The 26,027-nt window shown below is 45.1% G+C and overlaps 1 protein-coding gene across 4 annotated transcripts; it reads left to right on the top strand.

Annotated features, from left to right (window-relative positions):
- Positions 1-566: 566 nt before the first annotated feature.
- Positions 567-26,027, top strand: LOC119065379 (flavin-containing monooxygenase 1). Of its 4 annotated transcripts, XM_053659358.1 has the most exons (10): positions 653-742; positions 6,237-6,410; positions 7,016-7,097; positions 7,486-7,674; positions 9,123-9,285; positions 11,104-11,246; positions 14,052-14,251; positions 19,945-20,300; positions 21,210-21,282; positions 22,834-26,027. In XM_053659358.1, exons 4-10 carry the CDS (start codon positions 7,549-7,551, stop codon positions 23,177-23,179), a joined length of 1,407 nt encoding a protein of 468 aa, XP_053515333.1. In that variant the 5' UTR covers positions 653-742; positions 6,237-6,410; positions 7,016-7,097; positions 7,486-7,548; the 3' UTR covers positions 23,180-26,027. The 4 variants fall into 4 exon arrangements, with proteins under 4 accessions (XP_037023290.2, XP_053515333.1, XP_037023288.2 ...); XM_037167393.2 differs by lacking the exon at positions 7,016-7,097; XM_037167394.2 differs by lacking the exon at positions 6,237-6,410 and having other exon boundaries at positions 676-742.

The following is a 26,027-nucleotide window of genomic DNA, read 5'->3' as shown; positions in this document are numbered from 1 at the left end:
TGCCGAGAGACTGACAGAGGTGCAGTGAACACACACTGTAACTCGGGGCCCCTCTTGTGGAGCCGACACTGTGGCCAACCCATCAGGGGGTCAAGGTCATGGGTGCCTCCGTGGACCAGCTCTGGCTGTTACTCTCGGGCCCTACTCTCTGGAGCCCACCTCCTCCCCTGCTCTGCCCATTGGAGTCCTATTCATCTGCAGTGTCTTGGCTCCCAGTCCCAACTCCACACCACCAGCAGCTGTGTGGCCTCTCATCATGTCACCACACCTCTCTGAGCTTCAGTTCATTTAAAAAAAAAAAAAAAAAACATGTTGGGCAAGGTGACCCTTGCCCGCTCTGCCAGAAATTACAGTCCTAGCAACCACTGTCCTACCATTTGGCTCCGGTCCAAGGGAGGGGGTAGGAACACACCAGACAGGGTTAAACCAGGGGCCTTGCCAACTCTTCCCCACAATCAAAACACCAGCAACCAGCTACAAATCATTGGACAGCAGCAAATCCCTTAATCACCTAAAATCTGTCTTCTGGTTTGCTGAAGCAGCCAAGGACAGGGCGGGGCTTCCACTTGTGAAAAGAAAGCTCTGTGGCCTTTCCCCCACACAGGAGAACATGGCCAAGAGGGTTGCAATTGTGGGGGCTGGGGTCAGCGGCCTGGCCTCCATCAAGTGCTGCCTGGAGGAAGGCCTGGAGCCCACCTGCTTCGAGAGGAGCGACGACCTCGGGGGGCTGTGGAGATTCACTGTAAGTGGGATTTTAACTACTTTTTTTTATCTGCTGAGAAAAGGATTTGACTGGTACAAAAGGGATTGCATTTCTTCTACAAGGGCCAGCTGCTCTAGGGAGGGGCTAGAAATGTCTGCTGAACTCAGACAAGGGGGTAGGGGGGCAAAGTGACCAAGAAGGGCTGCTGAAACTAATGAAGGGAGCAGGACGCAGCCCAAGCTTTGGTGAGAGGTGTGTCGGCCGCCTTAACAACATTATCCAGAGCCCAGAAGAAGGAAGATGCCCATGAAGGGCAGGAGAGGATGGAGTGGCTAGGACTGGCCAGGAGCACCCTGGGGGGAGGGAAGCAGGGGCAGAACCAAGAGGCTGAGGCCAGACCAGAGAGAGCAGGTTCTGGGGCAAAGGTGCAAACACAGTGCCGGAATTCCAGCCTCTGGCTGTAACTCTGCGCTGCTTGTACTTGCTTCTCCTTCTGGCCCTGCTCTTGCTGAAGTAGAACTGCACAGGGCTTGCTGTAGAATGGGCTCGGTCCTCGAGGTCCGCTTTCCAGGCAGTCTCAGCCCATGCCAAGGACAATCAGGAGTCAAGAATGTGTTTGGAGCCTTTTTTGTTCCCTGAGCAAAGTAAATGATATTCTCAAATTTCAGCAGGGCTCCGGTCTGGATTGGAGAGGGTGGTGAGGAGAGGAAGGAGGAAAGGGGACTATAAAGCCCACTGTTGACCATCCTGGGGCAGAGGGGGCCACAGGGGCCCTGCCAGAGGTCCCTGAACCCCTGTGAGATCCGCAGCTCAGCCCGGGAAATATGGGAGATCTCCCAGACCTCCAATTTTCCCTCCCTCTTGGGAGGGCACGACCATTTCCCCTGAGCCTTCAATGAGCTATGCAGAGAGCTGCCAGGAATGGTGGAAGGGAACAAGGTGTCAGGTGTCCCAGCTTCAGAGCCCCTGAGGGGCTAGAGAAAGAGGGTGTTCCTCCAGTACGGTGGGAGTGACTTGGAACTGGGGACAAGTCATCGTTTTCTGACTCATTGAGCAAAGCTCCAGGGAGGTCAAAGTTGCGGAGACCAGCTTGGCTCTCATAAAGAAGGGCTGTATGTCTTGAATTGTGTCCAACCACTGAATGGGACCAGCAGTGCATAGACACCTCCCAAAGGCGAGAGCCAAAAGAACACAGCTGTTCCCAAAATTCAAATGGCCCATGTTCCACTAGGAGAGCAGAAACTGGGCACCCAGGCCATGGTAACTTTCCCTCCCACGTGCACTGCAGACACTGCCAATCAAGCATGATATCCCTCCCCTGATGAGCCTCAGGATCCTTAACACGGTATTCCAAAGAAGCGCTACTAATCCACCAGAGTGGGACGTGGCATGGCCCATTTATAGGGGTAATTAGCAGGGTGATTTGGTTAAAGTCACCTCAACCAAAGCAAAATGTGAGCCCAGGGTTCTCAGGATACCAGATAAAAATGGGCCTTGTATAAGCCACTGACCTATATAATTATAAACACACACAAAATACAAAAATATGATGTCAGAATTAAGAGAAATTACTTCCAGATGCAGCTGTGCCCAACCAGCTGTGTGACTTGGGCTGGTCAAACTTCTCTACACAAAAAGCACCGTGGGGACACCAAATTGAGAAGGATTCCCCCTGCCCTCCAGGAGCTATCAGGCTGATAGGAAAGGGGGAGGCACCTACAAGTCAGAAACAGTGCTATGGGCATTCAAAGGGGGGACAGGATTACATTCACTTGAGGGGAACCAAGGAAGACTTCATGGAAGAGATGGTACATGATGGACTTCAAAGGATTTCAACTGGCAGAAGAGATTGGGTGGGAGACACCAGGGAGAGAACCAGTAAAGAGAAAGTTCTGGGCGTGCTTGGAAAATAAAAATAGCTTAGTGGTATACCATATATATGTGGTATATATTCCTCATGTCAGAGAAATAATGGGAGAGTGGCTGAATGTTTGATTAAAATATTCACACTCGACTTGGAAAGTACTGGGTGATGAGAAAAACAAGGAAGGGGTTTTTTGTTGTTGCTGTTGTGTCTGCTTTGTGTACCTGCTGGGAGGACTCCGCTGTCTACAGGCAAAGAGGAAACGCCCGGGTGGTAGGAAGAGACTGAATGTGCGAGGCCAGATGGGACGAGGTCCTGGCACTGAAAGGAAAGAGTGGAGTCGCAGGCCCACGAGGAATGGTTCGCCTGGCAGAGGGGGACAGACACAGCCTCCTCAGAAGTGGGAGGGAAGAAAAGGGAAGGAAGCATGAGCACAGAGGGGAAACATTAGCGCAGAAAGAAGGAAGACACAGGAGCACGTCCAAGAGGCCTCAACTCTTCCAGGAAAATGTGGCTTCTGGGGAGCATGAAGAGGGAGTGGGGTGGAGGATGAAGAAGGATGAAGAAGGATGAAGAAGGGTGAAGAAGGGTGAAGAAGGGTGAAGAAGGATGAAGAAGGGTGAAGAAGGATGAAGAAGGTGGTGAAAAAATATGGTGAGGCATGTGAGAAGACATCGAAAGGAAGGGGAAGAGGGTGCTCCAGCTGCAGTCGGGTAAACAGCACCCAGTTGACAATCACTCCATTTATATAAAATGAGAACAAGGAACCAGCTTAGAGATAAAGGCTGAATTACTGGGGGGCTGGAAACAGGGAGAACCACCCCTACCTTCATTCAGCAGCCCTCTCTTAACACAGCGGCCTTTTTACCACCTTGAGATGCCCCTAGAGCCTGACGGAAAATCCCTAAACCGGGTGACCTTGAAGGGGTACCTGGCTCTAACGTGTTAGACGAGTCACCTAGGTCTTTCTAGAGACACCCCACCCCCTCCCACCTCACCACACACACACTCCACAGAAGGCTGGTTAGAGGTGCCCACTCAAAACCTGCTCTGGCAAAGGCTGTACTTGCCAGAGCATGTGTACAGGGGGATCCTCCATGCCCGTGCTGGGCAGAGGGAGCCTAATGCAAAAACAGATGGGCAAACTGCAGAATCCCAAGACACCTGTGGACACGGTTTCCATTTCCTCCAAAGACTATGGAGACAATAAACCAGCGAGCTTCATTCGCACTCAGAGGGCATGACTCTGGTCTCATCGGGCCACCACCACCTTTGGCAAGGAGAAAATGAACAAGGGTTGCCATGGAAGGGAGAGGCCACTGTTCACTGGGGCTGGGAAGGGTTACCACCTTTAAAGAGAAAAGGGGTACAATGGCAAAGAACCCACTTCTGACTACCGACTCCAGTGTAGCCAGGAGGTAAAAATGGGCCTGTCGCACACCCCCACTCTCGGGGCCTTGCTAGGGAAGGGCGGCTTGGGACAGCAACACTAGAAGCTGATGACCTCAACTATCCAGTGATGTTGAAGAAATCCAATGTGAGGAGTTGTCCTGTCACTCCAAGTAAATATCGCTCTCAAAGAACCTGAGTTCCAACCTTGAGAATCGGCGCTCGTGTGGAACCGACGCAGCACCCAGTGGTCCAGACTCCATCTGCAGTGGGGAAACATCCTGTGCCCTGCGCTGCACATCCCTGTGACTCAGGCCAGAGCCCGAGAATCCTGGAGTGACATCCTTCCTGCTCTGCACCGTGGTCTTTCCTCTGTCCACGCACCTTTTCGTTTAGTCCACAAACATTTACTGAGCACCTACTATGTGCCCTTATGTGCCATATAAGTTTTAGAATCGGTGAGGACAATGACAAAGTATAGTATTTCACCTCGAAGTCATTATGGAGTGATTTGTGAACAGTGAGAAATGTTCCCCAGCTGTTTCTATGTGAAGCCTGGTAAACCTGATTCTTACGAGCTTTCTTTAAAAGACTTATTTCTGTAACTTCGCTACTCTTGTTAGGACTCTTTTTATTCAAATATTCAAGAAACAATTACTGAATTCCTATTATCTTTGAGGTATAACTCACAGGCTCCTACCTTTTGGGGGATTCCCAGGCTTATCCAATTTAGGCGAGTCCTGTTCCTCTTTTGTACTTCAACTTGCCATAACAAAATGCTTGACATTTTTTGGACCTAGTTTTGCAGAAATGTTCACATGTATCATGCACATCTCTGGACCCATTTAACAGTACGTATTCCAGATTCAGCCTTTTATTAGTGTTAACTAGAACCTGGCAGCATTAACAGAGAATTATTCATTACATGATGCTCTCAGATGCCAGAGAGAAGTAAGGGAACTTTGGCCATACACTGATTGAGCCCAAGATGTTTATAACTGATTTTTTCCCATTATACTGACAAAGGGGAAAAAATCCGAGATGTCTTCAAATAAACTACAGCAGCCTGGCTGGAAAGAAGACACAGACAGGTTAATCAGCTAATAACTTCCGGCCAAACCCAACAAAAGACTGGCAACACTTCTGAATGCATGTTGAAACTCTGAATTAACTTCCACGTGGCTATTTCTTCCATTATTCCAAGAGAATGGGTAGGCTCCTCTGCTCCTTGCTTACACATGAGCTTTCCGGGCCGTTGTTGCTCACCAGCGACCCTGAAGAGCAAGCTCCTGCCTTGTGGATTGTGTGTGTGTCCCCAAACTGCCGTGATTCACCTCCTCCCACCCCCTGCATGTATAGCCAATGCAAATTCTTTCAAAACAAGGTATGTCATTCTTCCCCAAGGGGTGGACACGCCATCCTCTTCACCCAGCCCTGCCCACTGCTGATGATTTAGACTGCACACCCCTGACCAGGCCCCTTCTCCAGTTTCCCAGCGTCCTAACAAACCCTTTTTCAGAAAAGCTTTCCACTCTGAAGGTTTCCGTTTAACAACACAACATCCACTTCCCATGATGTTTGCTCTCAGTTCTCAGTATTACAGCTCCTCACAGCTCATCCTACTGTCTTCCTACAACCCAGAGGAAATTTGATCGCTTCTATTTGGGGTTTTTTTTAATTATTACTGACTTGAGAGAGAGGACAGGAGAAGGGATGGGGGGGAGGAGAAGAGAGAGGGAGGAAAAGAGAGAGAGAGAGTTGATCACTTTCAAACCAACATTGAACTTATTTCTAATGCCTGGCTTCAAGTTAAGGATGTTCTGAAATTCCACTATCCAATAAAGTGACTGCTGATGTAAAAAAAATTTTATGAGTTTATTCAGCCAAACTGATGACAATTGCCAGGAAGCAAAATATCAACAGACTGATGAAATGTTCCAGAAAACGGCAGTTTTGTGGCTTATTTTGTACCTTAGAATCGAAGGAGGAGGTGCAAGGAGGATTATGCAAAAACCACTGGCAGTAGCAGAAAAAGGAAGGGGTAAGCAAAGTGGGGGAACCTCCAGGTTGGATAAAAGGCAAAAAGGAGGAACACACACTTCTTTTGCTTCGTTGGGCACAGGACAGCTACGTTCACAGCACACACACGGATGGTTCGTGGGGACCAAGATCAAAGCACAGGGTTCTGAGGCCCTGTGCTCTCGTCCCAGTGGCTGTGCCTCTGAGAGGTCTGGGAAAGAAAATCACTGTGACATTTCAAGGGTATGTTATCTATCCTAGATACACCAGACAGTGGACGGGCCCCCTGACGTCAGAGACTGACCTTTGTGAAGGAAGCTGTAGGCCTGGGACTTGACCTGCCTCGTTGGGAACTTGTGGTCAGACCACCCTGTGCAGTCACAACTGGTCACAGAGCCTGTCAGGCCTGCCCTGTGGGCTCCTGAGCCTGTCCAGGTGATGACACAGCCCTTTCTTGTTCACCTCGCCATCAGCCACATGTAACTGTAGAATATCGTTGACATGACTAAGAACCTACATTTTTTGTTTTATTTAATTTTAAAAACAATACTTTCAGCTATCAGAGAACTTTTAAGAATATCTGCTAACAATTTGGGTATATGAACCCCCTTCTTCCAGTGAAAATTCAGCATTTGAATTGAAAAGTGTAAAATATGCACTGGACTTGAAAGACTATGAGGGAAAAATGTAAAATACTTTCATTAATAATGTTTATACAGCCCTGGCTAGTGTGCCTCAGTAGATTGAGCATGAGCCTGCAAATCAAAGGATCATTGGTTTGATTCCCAGTCAGGGCACATGCCTGTGTTGCAGGCCAGGTCCCCAGTAGGGGATGCATGAGAAGCAACCACACACTGATGTTCCCCTCCCTTTCTCCCTCCTTTCCCCTCTGGAAAAATAAATAAATATATTTTTAAATGATGTTTATATTAATTACATACTGAAGTTATAAAATTTTGGATATATTGAGTTAAAATATATACTACTAAAATCAATTTCACCCGTCTCTTTTTATTCTTTTGTCATGGCTACTGGAACAGTTTTAAGTGCCTCTCCATCACATTCCTGTTGGGCAGGACCCCTTACAGCCTTGTTTCTCAAACCACGGTCCATGGACCAGCAGTAAGTGCACAGGAGCTTCTTAGAAATGCAGAATCTCAGGCCCACCAGACCCACTGAATGCATCTAAATGTTAAGATTTCTGGGCTGGTTCTCAACAAGATTAAGAGGCACTGATCTAGAGAGCTGTGCCTCTCAAACTGGGGACAAGATTTAGTGTTTCTTTTATTTCCAATCAAGTAGAGATGGTTAAGTTTGTAAAAGATAACAAAAGTGAACTATTAGAAAAATGAAGCAAAGAAAAATATCAAAATACAAAATCTAAATTTACATACAGTCAAAGGGCCTAAAATAAACTCCAAGAAATGTGTGCCTAAAAATTAGCATCAACTTCATGGGTGTGCACACACACAGACACACCCGCACTCACGTGCACGCACTGTTTGTACAGGAACATGTCGAAGAAGGCAGAGCCAGCCTCTACAAGTCCGTGGTTTCCAACAGCTGCAAGGAGATGTCCTGTTACTCAGACTTTCCATTCCCGGAAGATTATCCAAACTATGTGCCCAATGCCCAGTTCCTGGAATATCTCAAAATGTATGCAAACCACTTCAACCTTCTGAAATGCATTCAATTCAAGGTAAGACCCAACATCAGTTAGCAGCCAGAAAGTACTTTTTAACCTGTTTTCTATGTTCTCTCTGTAGCCTAGTCTTGCACCCCACAGACGAGAAAGTGAACTGGCAAGGCTGATGGCACCTGGTTCCTTTCTCCTGTACTAACCCCAACCCAAGGGAATCTGCGGTTGGAGATGGGTACTTTGTGTAAAGATACACACGCAGAGATTTTCATCTGTAACACTTGTATCTAAGTATTCGAAGGCACCCAAAACATATCAAACCACATCTTCAACGTGAGCCAAAGGCCTGCACACAGGGAAACCAAGAACTTGTATCACCGGCTGCATGCTCTCCTCCTGACTTGCCTTAGATCAGGATGGGCGTGTTCAATGGCCCGCACACAGAGAACCTCACTATTTGAGGGGAAACTTTTCTCAGTGTCCTTGGTGTTAGAAAAACCTTTGAATATTCTTCTCTTTGGCTCTAGGACAAAGACAGGAGGGAAGGACATGAGTAAATGAATATATTCTCTCTCTTTTCTTTTTTCCCCTTCCTCTCCAAGAAACAAATGAACATCCATGTGTTTCCCTTCTCCTGTTTCCCTCCCTACTGAGATGGGTATATTGAGGAGTTCGCAAGGAATTACACAGAGAAAGCAACATGAGTGGGAGAACTGACCAAAACAAAGCAAATGAGATTTACACTCACGACCTTAAAAGTGCTCCTGATCAAAATAAACTCAGAGTTTATTCACTGTGGCATTATTTACCATGGCCAAGACATGGGAACCACCTGAGAGTCAGTGATGGATTAATGGATAAAAAGAATGTGATATATATATATATATATATATATATATACATAATATTATATATGTAATGTACTACATATGTGTGTAAATATATGCAATGTAAATCTTATTATCTAATATATTATATTACATATCTAGTATATTATATATTAAATATATGTGAAGTATATATAGTGCTTCGATAAAGTACAAATGATACAATGATAAAGTATATTATATAAGATGTTTCTACATGTGTCATGTATGTATTATAATACATAATATATAACATGTATTTATATAGTATATATTAATACATAACATTATATATAAAATATGTAATGTATATAATATATATTTCAGCCACTAAAAAAAAAGAAGGAAATCCAGCTATTTGTAAAAACATGGCTAGACCCTGACGGTATTATGCTAAGTGAAATAAATCAGAGAAAAACTAATATTATCTGATCTTATTTAAATATGGAATCTGAAAATCTGAACTCATAGAAACAGAGAATGGATTGGTAGTTGCCAGGGGTAGCCCAATTCTATTTGCAGAATTTTGTTTATTAATTATGTTCAGTCTGAGCTCTAGAATGTTTGAGATGTCAACTAGCCCATAAGCCTTTACTGGAACCTTGATAACTATTCATCACGATGTCTATGATTCTTTTTCAGACTAAAGTGTGCAGTGTAACTAAATGCCCAAATTTCACTGTCACTGGCCAATGGGACGTGGTCACTCTGCACGAAGGGAAGCAAGAGTCCACTGTCTTTGATGCTGTCATGGTCTGCACTGGTTTGCTTACTTACCCAAATTTGCCACTGGACTCCTTTCCAGGTACAACATTTTCTGCAACTGACCTTCATGTGTCTCATGGAGCCATCCTGGTACTCCACCGGCCTGGGGATGAATTCCTACAGTTCCTCCTTTAAGTAGTTCAAGTTGTGAGGCAATGAATTTCTTCCTAATGGGCACTTCCTGGCTAGTTTTTGGCTTTCATATATTCCAAACAATCTATGAGTACCAAAGAGAAGAATGAATAACTAGTGAGAGTTTTATGCTTCACTGAGGTTCAGTGTCCCTCCTTAAAAGTGCCTGGCAGCACTCGGAAAGGCTTCTAAGATGTGAGACACCTAGACAAGTTGGTGGCATGAGCACATTGCCAAAGTTGAGGTTAGAGGCCACCCAAGTCAACCAGTGAATAAAGGAAAAGACAATTTGATTTTTTCATGAGTCACAGAAATTGACTAGATCAGAGGTTTATGGCACTGGGTCACTCATCGACAGGGGGATGAGCCTTGTGAGGCAGGTGAAGACATCTTTGGGGCTCAGTGTCTTTTTCTGTCTTTTGTAACCAAAATTCACATTAATCTCCGTCAAATATCAATCAAATGACAACTCAGAGGGAATAGAAAATCCAATGGTTTGGTTTATTTCATCTTCAGTAAAATATTAAAAAGTTTAAACTTTAGGAAATTTTTTTCTAAATACGACCTTGAGGTCATGATCTCAAGGCTCATCTTCCAGGGAGTTCATGTGTTTCCCCTGGTCCTCAGGCGGGCCCCAGAGGTTACTCGAGTCAGGTCAAGTGAAGCATATCCCCAAAACTGCCACAGGGCAGAATCACTGAAGGAAAGCACCACATTCGGTCTTCTTCCCACTAAGGGGAAACTCTTCCCCACTGTCCCTGAGAGAGGCTCACCAGCCTCCACTTGAACACGGTCAGCAGTGAACTCTTACCACCCCACAACACAACCCGATTCTTCATCCGCTGTTGCTGCTCAGAGAAGATTCCTGAGCAGCAAACTACCCCAAACTCCTAGGAAGGAGTGCCCAGTACAGGATCACTCCAAGAATCAAGGAAGCTCCACGGCATCGAGGCAGCATCCCACTGATCTAGCACTACTACACTCTGCATGACGCGCTAAGAATGTGGAGGTGGATGAGACACCCTGCAGCCTGTATGGAAAGAGAGGGTTTTTATAGGACTCCAGGAGAGACATCACAATCTACATATAACCTAGAGTGATGCCAATACTCATTTCACAACAAACTCATATACTTCCAATGATCCTTGACCTATCCTCCAAATGTCACTCAAGTCAGATCAGAGCAGGAGGAAGCATACTCTGAAAGCAACTGAGCCAATGCATGCAGTTTGACTAGGATGAGCTTGGGACCCGGGGACATGGATTCTAGGCTATACAATTAACAAGTTAATCTTCGGCCTCACACTTTATGTTTCTAAACATCTAGTTTCACGCCCATTAAGTTGAGGGGTTCTTGGTCCTTGCTTGTGAAAGATTCTTTATAAATCAAACATTAGTATATAGGATGTTACTATCCCATTATTTCTATCAACCTTTAAATGGTAATGACTCCTTACACTTTTCCTAGTCAGCATTTATGCCATGATATTTCAATTTAGTAGTCAATCACCTAGTAAAGAAAACTAGAGGCCTATCTAATGAAATGAAGTGCCTTCATTGAATTAATAATCACTAATTTTTATTCACATTTCAGATTTTCTTAAAATTGAGTATGCTACTACAAACAATCTAATTCATGTGTCTAAAGGATGTCAATAACTGAATAATAGTTTTGTCTCACTCGCTGATCCTGTAAAGAATCTATCTGACTTATTTTTTTCTATAGGTATAAATACATTCAAAGGCCAATACTTTCATAGCCGACAGTATAAACATCCAGACATATTTAAGGACAAGAGAGTTCTTGTGATCGGAGCAGGAAATTCTGGTGCAGACATAGCTGTGGAGGCCAGCCACGTGGCAAAAAAGGTACCATTTTTTTAACACCAAGTTCTCTATTCTTTAGTTTTATGGGGTTTTTTATTTACACTGTGATTGCTTCTGAACCCGTAAATAATTTTCTCTATTCTTACTTTTCCATTACACTTGACATTCAGTATTACAATAGTTTCAGGTGCACAGCATATAATTGGATAACTTATGAAGTGATCCCCGCAGTGAGTCCAGGGCCCACCTGATGCCATACCTAGTCATTAGAATATTTTTTACTATATTCCACATACTCGTGCTGTACTTTACATCCCCATGACTGTTTTTACATCTACCGAGAAGGTACCATTCTCGATGTTATTTAATAAAGAGCTTTATCTTAAGACACATGCCTCAGGCAAACAGTGTTGGACACCATGATAAATAATGAAAGGAATAAATATGCCTAAAACACATATACAAAGTCAATTTTTAAACTACTTTCTTTAAATGTTTACAAATTTCACTGCAAAATCTGGGCAGCATCTTTCCTCCAAAACCTACTCCTGAGACTTCTTATTTCTGCTGCCATCCCAGGCATCCCGTGAGGGCTCCTGGAGGCGTCTGGTAGCTCCTTGCTAAGGCCTCCTGTTGGCTCCCTCCTTCTGGTACTGCCACCACCATCATCGGACCCATACCGCCTCACCCCACGGCTGCTGCACAGTCCTAATAATAATGTCAGAAATAGTTACTATTCACTGGAGCTTACTCTGTGCTGAGCACTTGACGGCACTGTCTCGGCCACTCAACGAAACAAGCCACTGCAGCCGGGGCTGTCAGTACCCTGATGACAGGTGAAGACACTGAGGCTAAAGAGGTTGAGGAACCCGCTGCCTAAGATCACATCCCTCATTGGTGGCAGAGTCAGTCTTCAAATCCAGGTCTCTTTAGCTCAAAGCCCCACCTCCAGTCCATCCTTCCACACAGAACAACATCCAGATGCCCAACCACCAACAAATAAATCCTCTGCAAAGCCTGCTTTTGTTATGACACTTATGTTAAAGAAAATAAAAACTTCTAATAAATGCCCTATCTAAAATCATAAGTCGGAGATGTATTACCTCTGCATTATAGGGCTCTCCATAATCTGATCCAAATCTGTCATTTTAATTTGACCCCCCACTACTTTCCTGCATTGACTATAGCCTGACAGGTGTTCTGAGCCCTTTGCAATCCCCGCACCTGTGTTCCACCTCCCCCATAACACCCCCCCCTTCCACAGCGCCCTTTCTCTCTCTTTTTTGAGGAGAGTGAGAGAGAAACACCTATTTGTTGTTTGCCTTATTTATGCCCTGACCTGGGTTCCAGCCTGCAACCTTGACATATGAGCTGATACTCTAACCAACTGAGCTACCCAGGCAGCATGTACCCTCCTCTCTCATTACTGTCTACACAGACATTCCAAGCTATTTCATCCCAACACAAAAGGAGCTCTCACTAGTAAGAAATGATGTGACACTTGTAACTTACAATCCTCAGTTGGCACTTTTTAACTCTTATGATTGCTAATTACATTTATAGTATATGCTTTCATTCCAACTATGCTATGAACTCACTGAGAGCCATTTGGCCAGCAAATACATATTAGGTATTGGCTTCCAAGGTGCTGAATGTTGTGCCAGGTACCGGGGATACACTGAAGAACACGACGACAAAGACAAGTCCCTGCTGTCATGGGGCACACGGTCATGGGAGACCAGGGGCCAGGTAAACGAGGATAAGGAGCTAGATCAACAATTCCAACAGTGAAAATAGCATGAAGAAAGAGGACTGAGAGTGTGTAACTGTGATTCCCTTTTATAACTCTCAGAAGAGAACTTGCTGACTGCTTTGCGGATGGACTAATCTGGAAAGACTTGGCAGACTGGTGAAGTCATCCCACAGGAAGAGAAGGGAGGCCCTGAGACAAATATTAGCCTAGTCTCATGCACTAAGACCGCCACATGCGGGGGGCATATTATTATGACCATGTTTCTAATCAGTTGGAAATGTCTTCAATCAGAAAGCATGCATTGACACACATCTTATTTCAGCATCAAACAAGAAAATTCTCTCAGTTTAAAGAATGATTCATATCTGCCAACATGTCCTACTGGATTCTACATCACAACAGGTTCAGCACAAACACGTCTAGTGTCAGAATCATTGATACACTCACAATTCTTGCCCCACATTTCCTGTATTGTACATACTGCTCCCTTTTAAGGCCAAAGAGCATTTATAACAAAAACACTGACACTAGCTCTAGTCACCATGCCTCAGTTTGTTAGAGGAAAAACCATCTTAAATCCACCTCAAAACCATATTAAATCAGTTGTTTTGCATCTACAAAGTAACAGACTAGTGGAGTAAATTTTCTGAATTTTAAACAGTTGTACAGACAACTCTTACTGTGTTGATACAAAGAAAAACTATTAGCTTAATGAATTCAGTCAGCTGGGGTAAATTCAGTCAATCTGTAAATTAAAAAACAAAAGTCCACCAAAACTAATTGCATTACTGAATTTTACTGTCAGTTCAAATGAAACCCTTTCGAGACACTTTTCAATTACTGCCAAACCCTGTTCTTATTTTGACAACTATTATGATATATCCTAAGGCATGTTAATACTCTAGACACTCAAACCATTATCTCAAAAGAATAACTTTAGGGAAGCCAAACTGTCCTGTCAGGGATGTAGTCTGAGGGTGGTAGATGTTTTGACATCACTCCGTTCGTAAAACTTCTCGTGAAACTTCTCGAGTCCCTGGCAAGCCAGGCCTGTTCCCTGCGTCAGACTGAGCGGCGTCTCCGATTGCTTCCAGGTGTTCCTCAGCACCACAGGAGGCGCGTGGGTGATCAGCCGCCTCTGCAACTCAGGGTTGCCCTGGGACATGGTGTTCACGACTCGATTTCAGAGCATGTTCAGAAATTCTCTCCCAACCCCAATTGTGACTTGGTGGATGGCAAGAAAGATAAACAGCTGGTTCAATCATGCAAATTACGGCTTAGTCCCAAAAGACAGGTAAATATGATGTTTCAGAAGAGGGTTAGTAGAAAGGAGTCTCCCCCCTTCTCATGGAATATCCAAACCACGCAATAACATGACAATATGACTGAATATGAAGGGAAATCTCATACGAACTTCTTTGATCATAGGTAGCTAACCGTTTTTGAGTTCTCGTCAAGTAAAATAGTGAACTGCATCCACCCAACAACACTTACTGTGGGTAAACTGAGGCTTGGGGAGGAAGTGCAGTCATTGCCTAAGCTCGTTTAGTAATAAGCAAGCACTGGGCCGCTGGCCAGTTACCTAAGCCTCAGCTGCAGCAACCCTGCAGGGCTCTTGTGTACTGGTTCCAGGTGTGCGGCACCGTGGTTCGACAAACCTGCTTTACAGAGGGTTTCCCCTGATACTGCCAGTGCCCGTGTGCACCACATGTGGGTGGGTGTGCACCACGTGGGTAACCATACGTGGTATCACAGCATTACTGACTGGATTTCCCAGGCTGGACTTTACATCCCCAGACTGTTTTGTGCCTACTGATCTGTACTTGTCAATGCCTTCACCTTTTTCACCCAGTCCCCCAAACCACCCCCACCTCTGGCAACCATCAGTCTGTTCTCTGCATCTATGAGGCTGTTTGTTTTGTTTATTTTGTTATTTAGATTCCACATATAAGTGCAATCATACAGTATTTGTCTTTCTTTGTCTAACTGATGTCACTTAACATAATACCCTCTAGGTCCATCCATGCTGTCACAAACGGTAACATTTTGTTCTCTTTTACGGCCAAGTAATATTCCATTGCCTCTACATACCACAGCTATTTTATCCAATTGCAGCAATCGCTAGAAAATGATTTATCTACGACTCTCTTGACAAAAGCTACACAGGTGCCTTGTGTCACTAGGTAGAAAAAGAGCAAATTCTAGAGTTGCCCTTCACTATCTCCCTCATAGCAGTGCCTTCTTGACCTTGTGAAGATGACCTTGACTTCCGTCTGTCCTTTGTTACAACCTATGGCTTTAACTCCTTATTCATTGAGTTGGCCCAACAAGGTCACTACTAGGGCGGCGTCACAGCCTAGAGATCCTGTCTCATCTCCCTCCAGATTTAGCTCTGGCCCAGCACGGACCAGGTGGCACCCACGCAGCCATCGTGGGCACACGGTCCCCTACTTGCCACATACAGGTGTTTCTTCTTGCTCCCTTCACCTTCTCTCACATACCTTCCTCTAGCCCTGCTCGCCCTTCCCTGCCATTATCTCCACCTAGTCCTTACTTTCTACCTCCCACTTTCTCCTACTTCCTACATCCAAGCTTCCCAGGGGGTTGGGCTCTTTTCATCAGAGCTTTTTCTACCATAAGCTTTATCTAACCTGGGCCAGCTCATGGGCCAATAAAACATTTCATTTAATCCTGTAAATGCCAAGAAGTGTGAAAGGAGCCTGAGAAATTACTCTTTAATTGCCGAAGTTCTTGTGCGTGCACTCTTTCCTGTGCTCTTCATCCCACCCCATGAACTGTGGCTGCCAACTGTGCCCGGCCCTGTTCGGCCCATAAATAGAAGGAAGCCTGGAGGGACCAGATGACTGCCCCAAGCTCTGTGAAATTGGCACTGTGTCCTTTGCGTGTTCTGTCTTTTGCTGTGGAGTCACCGTAAGCCAAAAATGGCTCCGCTGATTGAAAATCATAGTGTTCTTTCAGTGATTGCAAAGGCGTAGCCCAGAAAATATTATTCCGCCCTCGACCCTCTGAAGACCGTGCATGCTTCCTGGCAGGCGAGAGCCTCGGCGGCGGCGCTGCCAAACACCAAGTCCCTGATCCTCTGCGTCCAGCTGCCCCTCGAGCGGCAGAGAGGCCTGAATGCCGAGTTCAGCCAGGTCTGACTTCCTTCCCCTCCGTAAACCCTGACGTTTCACATCCGTCTGGGTCCCAAGGAAACCAATTCCCCCACCAGGTGCCTCCTCCAAGACCGAGCCCTAGAAGGTGGTGGCCGGCTAGGCAGACCGCCCAGGCCTGGTCCGCTCCCGGAAGCGAGGTCACACACACGCCTAGGTACGGAGCAGCGACTCTCGCCAGGCACCCCCACCCGACCCCGCTGACTTAAGAGTTTAGGGCCACGAACGAGAGGAAGAGGCGGGGCAGAGTCGGCTGAGGCGCCCGGCGCCATCCGGAAGCTGCGGGGGCCCCCACCGCCGCCCCAAGGCCCGGAGGAGCGGGTGGCACCCTGACTGGCCCTCCACCTGCACCGGCAGCGGCAAGAGCCCCCCCCTCCTGGAGGCTTGGGCCTACCTGCGGGGTCTCCACAGCAAGGTCCCAGCTGCGTCGCCTGGAGACTTCACCTCAGAACCGAGGAAGTGGGCACGAGCGCCAGGGCCTCGTCAGCCACTCGGTGGCGTTGGGCGCCCAGAGCGCATGCTCGGCTTCTGAACCGCCGCCCCAGGGGCTGCTGGGAGGGCAGCTCTGCGCGGACCACTTTCTGCACAGCAATTGCACGGGCTGTGCAGGGAGGCGGGGAAGGGCACCCTCTGGCCTGTGGGAACTCTCTGGACAGAGGAGCAGGTGAACACCATTCTTCCGACCTCCCCACCTCCAGAGGGCTGGCGGGGGCTGTATTCGGGCGGGGCTTTGGCCTGCCTGGGAGATCCCCTGGGTTTTCCTGGAACCAGGGGAGCACGCGGGAACAACAGGGCTCACCACGTGCACCTGCTGGCAGCCCCCAACGTGCTTCCTAAAAGTATCCAGCACATCAAGCCCACACGGAGGTGTCTTCTTCTACACAAGACCACTTTCTGAACAACAAATGAGAGAGGGGCTGTATACAAAGGCTGGAGAGCCATGAGAGCTCTCAGGACTGCTGGAATTCTCCCTACTTGGATGGGATGGTAAGGCCCATAGTTTAAGTCCCCCTCCACCTCCACCCGGTGGGCCAGGGCTCTCTGTCCAGGTTCTGTGGCCTGGCTGCAAGGTGGCTGTAATGTATTCCTGGACACATCACCCACGCCCATTTTGGCTGGAACAAAGGAAGCAAGCAGGGTCAACAGGGCAGTACGACACGCACCCGGCTTCCCCGCCCGGAGCCCCTCAGCTTCGTGGGCCAGCACCCCAGGCACTTCACACACCCACTCCGCTCCTGCCAGCCTGCCCAAACCACTCGGCACACGGACTGCGTAGAGTCCACTTCCACATCAGACCACTTTTCCAGGACTGGAGGAGACCGTCATTTGTCTAATTCATATAGACAAACATAGAAAGCCAAACAAAATGAAAAGGCAGACGAATATCTCTCAAAAGAACAAGAAAAATCCCCAGATAGAAGCCCTAAGGAAACAAAGATAAGTGATTGGCTGATAAAGAATTCAAAGAAGTGGTCACAAGGATGCCCACCAAGCTTGTGAGTAAAACAGAGGAACTTCCGGAGAACTTTAACAAAGAGAAAATATAAGAAAGAATCAAGAAGGCCTGAGGTATACAATAACTAAAATGAAAAACACATCAGAAAGGATCAACAGGATGTTAAATAACACAGAAATACAGATTAGCACCCTGGAACACAGACTAGTGGAAATCAACCAATCAGAACAGCAGAAAGGAAAAAGAATTTTTAAAAAATGAAGGTAGTATAAGGGACCTCTGCAATAATGCCAACTGCTCAGTTGCATGATATAGATCTCAGAAGAAAAAAGGAACAGAATTTTATGTAAATAAATAATAGCTAAAAAAAAACTTTCCTAACCGGGAAAAACTAAAGTTTCTGATCAGCAAAGGAAACTATCAACAAAATGAAAAGACAGCCCTGGCTGGTGTAGCTCAGTGGATTGAGCGTGGGCCTTCGAACCAAAAGGTCAAGGGTTCCATTCCCGGTCAGGGCACATGTCTGGCTTGCAGGCCAGATTCCCCAGTAGGGGCCACGAGAGGCAACCACACATTGATGTTTCTCTCCCTCTCTTCCTCCCCCTCCTCTCTAAAAATAAATAAATACAATCTTTAAAAAAATAAAAATGAAAAGACAACCCATACTGAGTGGAAGAAGACATTTGCAAATGATATATCCAATAAAGTGTTAATATCTAAAATACATAAACAACTCATACAATTTAAGACCAAAACAGTCCAATTTAAAAGTTGGGCAGAGGACCTGAATAGACATTTTTCCCTAGATGACATAGAGATGACTAACAGATACATGAAAAGATGCTCAGCATCACAAATCATCAGGGAAATGCAAGTCAAAATCACAAGGAGAGATCGCTTCACATCTGTCAGAATGGCTGTCGTCAATAAAACAAATTACGAGTGCTGGCAAGAATGTGGAGAAAAGGGAACCCTCATGCACTGTTGGTAGGATTGTAAATTAGTTCAACCACAAAGGAAAACAGTATAGAGAGCCCTTAAAAAGTTAACAATAGAGCTTCCATACCAACCAGCAATTCCACTTCTGGGTATTTGTCCAAAGAAAGCAAAATTCACTAATTCAAAAAGATATAGTCACACTTATGTTCCTTGCAGCATTACTAGTAATAGCCAAGATAGGGAAGCAACCTAGATATGTATTGATAGATAAATGGATAAAGAAGATGTGGCATTATCTGTCCAGAAATTATGCAGCCATGTAATATGAAAGACATTTGTTGAAGAAGATACAAGAAACACTGTACATAGGACAGTGACACCTCAGTCCCCTTCAAAGTAGGCACCTTGGGACCTCACACAGTTCTCCCAATTGCCATCAGCTGCCCCATCATATTTTACTGAACCTCATCAACAGTCTGAAATCTCTTTTCTTTCAAAGGTGATTTTAGTTTGGGGAAAAGCCAGAAGTCACAAGGCACCAAATCTGGGCTATAGAGGGCCGAGTCACTGGGGTGATTTGGTGTTTCGTCAAAAAATTGCATAAGACATAATGCGTGAGCAGGTGGGTTGTTGTGATGAGGCTGCCAATCACCATTTGCCCACAGCTGCAACCTACTAAATCATCTGAATAGTTTCCACAGAGAAATGTTCAAGCTTAATGCAAAACCTGATGTAGATTTATTGCTCACTCAGTCATTTTGAATGTGATAGCCACAGAGCACACATACTCAAGGGTGTCTACTACCCCCACTGACTATAATAAAAAATATTACATATATTATATATATATAATGGAATATTATTCAACAATAAAGTGAATGAAATGTTGCCATTTGTGACCTGGATAGACATAGATAATATTATGCTAAGTGAAATAAGTCAGAGAAAGACAAATATCCTATGATATCGCTTCTAGGTGGAATCTAAAATAAAACATAAACAAACCCATAGGTCTAGAGAACAAGCTGGATTGCCAAAGAAAAGGGGGTGGGGGATGGGAATTTAAAAAATAATGCTCAGATTTTCTGATGATGACATGTCAATGCAGGTTAATTGACTGGGATAAACACACCAGTCTGGTGGGGGATCAGGAACGGGGTGGCTGTGCATGTGGATGGGTGAAGGAGATATCATAAATCTCTGTACTTTCATGAACCTAAAACAGAAATAAGAAATAAAGTCTTATTGCTGCCCCCCTTAAAAAAATATTTCAAGCTCTGAGAGGGAAAAAAAAAGACTGGCATCTTCCATCTTCTTCCTAGCCAGGAGCAGGGTTTCCCAGTGAAGACAGGAAGGGAGGAGGTGGGAAGGCTACTGTAACATTTGCTGGCAGATCTATCTCTCCCTGTGTTTGCTCAGGACACAGCTGAAAGAGTATGTGATAAATGATGAGCTCCCAGGCCGCATCATCACTGGAAGAGTGTTCATCAAGCCAAGCGTAAAGGAAGTGAAGGAAGACTCAGTCATATTTAACGACCCCCCAGAGGAACAGCCCATTGACATCATTGTCTTCGCCACTGGATACACCTTTGCTTTCCCCTTCCTTGATGAAACCGTGGTGAAAGTCGAAAATGACCAGGCATCGCTGTACAAGTACATCTTCCCGGCACATCTGGAAAAGCCAACCCTGGCTGTCATTGGCCTCATCAACTCCTTAGGCTCCATGATACCCACAGGAGAAACACAAGCTCGATGGGCTGTTCGAGTCCTGAAAGGTAAGTTAAGTGCATGGGAAATAGGGCAGATGCATGCAGTTTGCCATGTTATTTTGGATCCTAGAATGTAGAGATCCTCCCTCGTTCCTGTTCAAAGCAACGGAATCTTTAAAAGCAGGATTCATGATCTGAATCACACTATCAAAATGCACTTATAGCCCTGGCTGGTGTAGCTCAGTGGATTGAGCGCAGGCCTGGGAACCAAGCAACCACGGTTCGATTCCCAGTCAGGGCACATGCCTGGGTTGCAGGCCAGTTCTCTCCCTCTCTCCTTCCTTTCCCCTCTAAAGATAAATAAATAAAATCTTTAAAAAAATGCACTTATACTATTACCAGCACAGAGATAAACTAGAGCTTCAAAAACTACAGGGTCCAGCAGAAGTAAGGCCTGCTTGAGTGTGGCTGGTAGGGTAATAACATGGGTGTAATAATTTATAGTTTTAATTTGAACATTTCACCTACAGGGTCATATGGTGTGCTTGAGTGCGATATTGTTAAGTTATAGAATGACAAGCTTATGATTTTGTAATAAAAAATTTTGTAATAAAAATTTTTGTAATAAAAAAGGGGCGTTATTTGTGCCAGTATAAGCTGTATCTACCTGTTAGGTTGACCAAATCAACTGGTTCAATTCAAATGGAAGCATTTGGTCAAGTCAGTGATAAAATTCAGGCAAACCAGTTGTGAGGTTCTGCCATATCAAGTAAGAAGGGTGGTGACCAGATGCCAGCTGGGGGCAGTATGGCCAGGAACATACCACCGATCCACTTAGGCTGCTAACACATTTGCCAGAAGAACCAACAAGTAGAAGTGGGTACTAGAAACAGAAGCTGAGCAGTAGTAAAGCATCTTTACCCACTAAACAAGCACCTGAAGCTGCAGTTGAATTGCATTTTTCTCTGTTTTTAGGTGTGAATAACTTACCACCTTGCAGTGTCATGAGAGAAGAAGTTAATAGGAGGAAAGAGAACAAGCCCAGTGGGTAAGCTAACTACTTACAGGTCCTTTTCGAACGATAACTGAAATTGGTAAAAAACCATAACAAAGATAGGTGAGAAGTACACTAGAGAAAAAAGAAGTACCTGAGACTTAGAAGGAAACACTAGGAGAGAGGAGGGAAAGGGAAACTGAGAAGTTTTAATGTCCCCAAATCAAACGCTTCCGACCATGGTCATCCGACATCACATGGGGTTTGGGGTTCTAAACCAAATATCATCAACCCTTCTCTACCAGATATACCGCAGCTTCTTAATCAGCAGGCAAACAGTTAAGTTTAATCACTCTGATGCTGGAAGGGTCTGCTCATGTATTCATCAACAAACCCGGTATTCCGCCATCTTATTTTGATGAGACCCAATTTAGAGCAAGAGCCGGCACACCAAGGCCTATTGGCCAAACCTACTAACCACCTATGTTTTTCTTTTACATTTTTAAATGGCTGGGGGTAAAAAATAAGGAGGATATTTTTGTGGTATGTGAAAATTATATAAAATTAAGTGGCCATAAAGTTTTATTAGAACATAGCCTCACTCATTAATTTACTTATTGCCTGTGGCTTCTTTTGAGTAGTAACAGCAGGGTGAGTAATTGAAATAACATGGCCCACAAAGCCTCAAGTCCAAGTGCAGCCTTTTGCAGAATAGGTTTGCTGATGCCTTCCCTAGAGGAGAGGTCTTTTCACTTTTCTACTCTTTATCTATCGTTCATAGGTCAAGGATAATGGGAGGGGTGGCCGGAAAGAAGGGAGTCTTGCCCTTCCTCCCGCCACTCTCACTCCTCATCCAACCAAAACATCTCCAGTTTTATCTGTTTTACTACATATTTAGAGCTCTGTTGTAAATTTTTACTTCAAAAAGATTTCTGAGGACAAAAAGAGTTTTAAAATCACTGCATTTAAGAAACTTATCACTTCTCTCATTCATATATATACTTCCAAAGTTCAAATGTTGATCTGCCTCCATGGTACATCCCAAAATAATAAAACCATTTCAGATGCCTCTCCTTCATCCTGAACCTGATATGGTTTGATTTTCATTGTGGAATTATGGTATAACACAGACAGTTAGAGCTACGCAAGGTAAAAGCTTCTTTTCACATGGTCACTCAATGATTTTAGGGACTAATACCAGCATTACAAGGAATTCCACCCTATTGTTTTTGGTGGGTTTTTCAATATTGTACAAATCTAGCAACGATTGAGTTTTAGAAAGATTTAGGAGTAACAGAATTATGTAAAATACTCATATCTTTTTCTAGAAATTGCTAATCATTTGACAAGCGAATTACAGTATTATTAGAGGCGTTGTGAGCATGTAGAATGCCATACGTAGACATTGTCTTTCCAAGGAGCCCATCTTGTATTTAACTAGTACAGTGAGGCCACTAGGCAGTGATAGGCATGAAGGGAAGAGTCCAGAAACCATCTTAAATTTTGCAGCATCATTGTTAACTTTTGGCACTTGTGCTTGTTCTGAGATTACCATTATTTTATCTTTTTGTCTTCCCCTTCCTCCCCAATCTTCCTTTTATACAGGTTTGGCTTCCGCTACTGCAAAGTTTTACAATCAGATTATATCCCATACATAGATGAGCTTCTGACTTATATCAATGCTAAACCCAACCTGTTCTCTCTGCTCCTGACGGACCCACGCCTGGCGTTGACCATCTTCTTCGGCCCATGCACACCATACCAGTTCCGCCTGACCGGCCCAGGAAAATGGAAAGGAGCCAGAAAAGCCATCTTGACGCAGTGGGACCGAACCATCAAGGTCACCAAAACCCGCACTGTACATGAATCCCCATTTCCCTTTGCAAGCTTACTCACTGCCTTTCTGGTTTTGCTTGTGGCCATTTTCCTGACTTGCCTAAAGATGAGCTAAATAACATGTCATATACACAGGGCCACCTGCCTCTGAATCTCTGCAAAACACTAGCAATGGTAGCTGAGTTTCCTGCTATATAGGGCCTGGTCTCCACAGGGAAGGCTGAACCACGCAGTCCAACCTATCAGAACACTCGGACGAGGAAACATCAGTTGATTTTGTCCAAGATAACAGAGCAAGTAAGTGGCTAAGTCGGGACACAGGTCTCTCTAGCAGACAACCAGGGCTCTTGACTCCACCACTGAAGCCTGGTTTCTAATGTTGAAATGGCTGCAAAAGTCTTAGAGTGGTATCACAAAAGTGACACAGCAAGGACATTAGTCCATGAAAGTACCTGTATGTCTCTCTCCCTTTCTCCACCAATGAGGGTGTGCGGTTGGAATTTGGCGGGTCTATCCCTTCATGTACATTGCTATGTTTCTGAGTGTCCACATGAATCTTTCCCCCCATTTATCACCCCTTCTTCTTCTCTGACCACATCCATGCTGGACCTATCCTATGTCCATAGAAAAAACAAACTCAATAGAAAGAAAGGCTTCTCATGCCTACTTTTGAAATCATTCCATAAATCATACTGGAAAACACACAGTATTGCTTTTTCCCATTCATAAAAATAATTAGTCAAGTCCCAGAAATTTAGCAAAAGAGGAAACTAGTCAAACACATTGGCTTTTTGCACCCATTTTTCAAATCCGGGCTTCTAAAATATTTCATCTCCCAGAGTAATTTGACATTTTCAGAAATCCTTTTTGGTGTATACAGATAATGCCCTTTGCCAGGCCGGTCTTAAGTAACAATGCCTGTCTACATTTCAACGCTCTGGATCTTGCAACATTCCCTACTGCAGGGGTCGTGGCCAATGCTTAGAGAACTGACCCCAGTGACAAAGGTCTGCCGCGTAGCAGCTGTGTGACCTTGAGCAAGTCATTTACTTTTCCTAAGCTTTAGTCTTTCTTGCTGCAAGATACAAACTCTAGTACATCCTACTTCATAAGGGTATTCTAAGGATTCAATGGCGGGATCTACGTAAAATGCCTAACACAAGTCCTGGTGTTTGCTGACAGCTATCATTACCATATCTGCTTAAGCAGGATGTGTTTTCATGCTTCCTCATTTTTCTCTGAGCCATAGAGCCAGCTCCTAACAGTCCCAGTGGTACATGTCATGGGCTTCTCAAATGCAGCATGCACAAAATTAAACTCATTATCATCCCCAACAGCGCCCCCTACTCACTCCCTGATAGCATCCTCTCCAGAATGTAACACGTGCTAGCATCAAGTGACACGCTTATTGGCTCAGTGGGTTGAACACCAGCCTGCAAACCAAAGGGTCGCAGGTTCAATTCCCAGTCAGGGCACATTCGTGGGTTGAATCAGGTCCCCAGTAGGGAGTGCATGAAAGGCAACCATACATTGACGTTTCTCTCCATTTCTTTCTCCTTCCCTTCCCCTCTCTCTCTGAAAATGAGTAAATAATAATGAAATAAAAGGGAAAAGACAATAGAATGAAAGCTGACTCTTGAAGGCCATTCGGCATGATGTTACTACATATTTATTGAATAAAATCAGGTGCCTAACTAACAGTCTCTTATGAGAATCAAAAGGAAAAGAATGAGTGTAATGACAGACGTAGCTGTCACCAGAAGCCAGTGTTTCCCAACCACTGCCAAGCGCAGCGATGCTTCTCTTAAAAAGCAAGGGAATGTGGCGCTTATAGAATAAGACAATGAAAGTGGGACCCTGGGGTCCTAACATCGTACAAACTCCCCCAGCGACGTGAAAGCCAAGTTTGAGAGTCATTTCCGAGCACGAAGCAAAGGCAGCCCAGCCTGGTGGCTCAGATGGGGCTGAGTTCCAGCCGTGGCCCTGACATTTATTGGCATGCGGGCACATCGAGAGCCCCAGGTCCATTTGTCCACCTGTAAGAGGAAGGGGTCACAGTGCCTCCTTCCCAGGGTTGCTTCAGGATGCAATCAGCTAGGACCACGGAGTGCCTGGCACAGACCTGGAACAGAGAGAGCGCCTGGTGAACGTTAGCTTGGGAGTTAGTATAAAGGGATGCCATTTTTTCTCTTAGAGAAAAAAAATGTAAAGAATAAATAAATTACTGGTACCAAATTAAATAGAACTACCTACTCCCATTTCCAATCGTTTAAGTCATTTGTGGGAGAAAAGCAGCTATAACATAATGCAAAGTACTGTGGAACCGAAGCCATAAAACCTAACTCGAAATTCCATCTCTGGCACTTAGCAGTTGTGCGGCCTTAGAAAATCACTGCACCTTCCTAAGCGCCCACGGGCTTACCTGTAAGACGGAGGTTAATAGCACCTGCCTCCAGGAGGGCTGCCACCAACCTGACAGGAGAGAAAGGATGCCCATGAAAGCACCTGATGAAGATATTTCGTAAAAGGTAGCTTACTGCTACACTCTAACTTGAACTCGTTTATTGACTAGACCAACAACACCATGTACTACCCACAAAGCAACTGCAGCATGATGTTGGGGAGAGAGGGCGGAGGGGAGAAAGCACGAACACCAGGGAAGGTAAAAGCCCAGGATCTTGCATCAAAGTGCTTGATTTAAATCCCAGCTGTCCTAGGCACCGACAGGTGTGATTTTACCAAAATCACATAATCCCTCCAAATCCCAGCTTCCTCCTTGTATAAACTATGAGTGAAAATAATACAGACCTCTAAGGGTTATTGAGAGAAGAATCCAGGAAATCCCTCTATAAATGTTACTAAAAGCATGAAATGTCCTTGGAATCTGTTAAGGTTTCCCTCTCTTCGGCTTATTTTGATAGTAAACAGACACAACAGTGCAGCGATGGCCAGAGGGAAGGGGG

This window comes from Artibeus jamaicensis, unplaced genomic scaffold (assembly GCF_021234435.1).
Source record: "Artibeus jamaicensis isolate MK-2021 breed Jamaican fruit bat unplaced genomic scaffold, CSHL_Jam_final scaffold_625, whole genome shotgun sequence".
Taxonomy (NCBI): domain Eukaryota; kingdom Metazoa; phylum Chordata; class Mammalia; order Chiroptera; family Phyllostomidae; genus Artibeus; species Artibeus jamaicensis.
The sequence above is the reverse complement of the archived record's forward strand: the minus strand, read 5'-3'. Positions and strand labels throughout refer to the sequence as shown.

Excerpts from the sequence above, each read along its gene's own strand:
- LOC119065379 (XM_037167395.2), top strand. The coding sequence starts at position 611 with ATGGCCAAGAGGGTTGCAATTGTGGGGGCTGGGGTCAGCGGCCTGGCC. Across the intron at positions 7,675-9,122 it reads TGAAATGCATTCAATTCAAG|ACTAAAGTGTGCAGTGTAAC; the intron begins GTAAGACCCAAC and ends ATTCTTTTTCAG. Across the intron at positions 21,283-22,833 it reads AAAGAGAACAAGCCCAGTGG|GTTTGGCTTCCGCTACTGCA; the intron begins GTAAGCTAACTA and ends CCTTTTATACAG.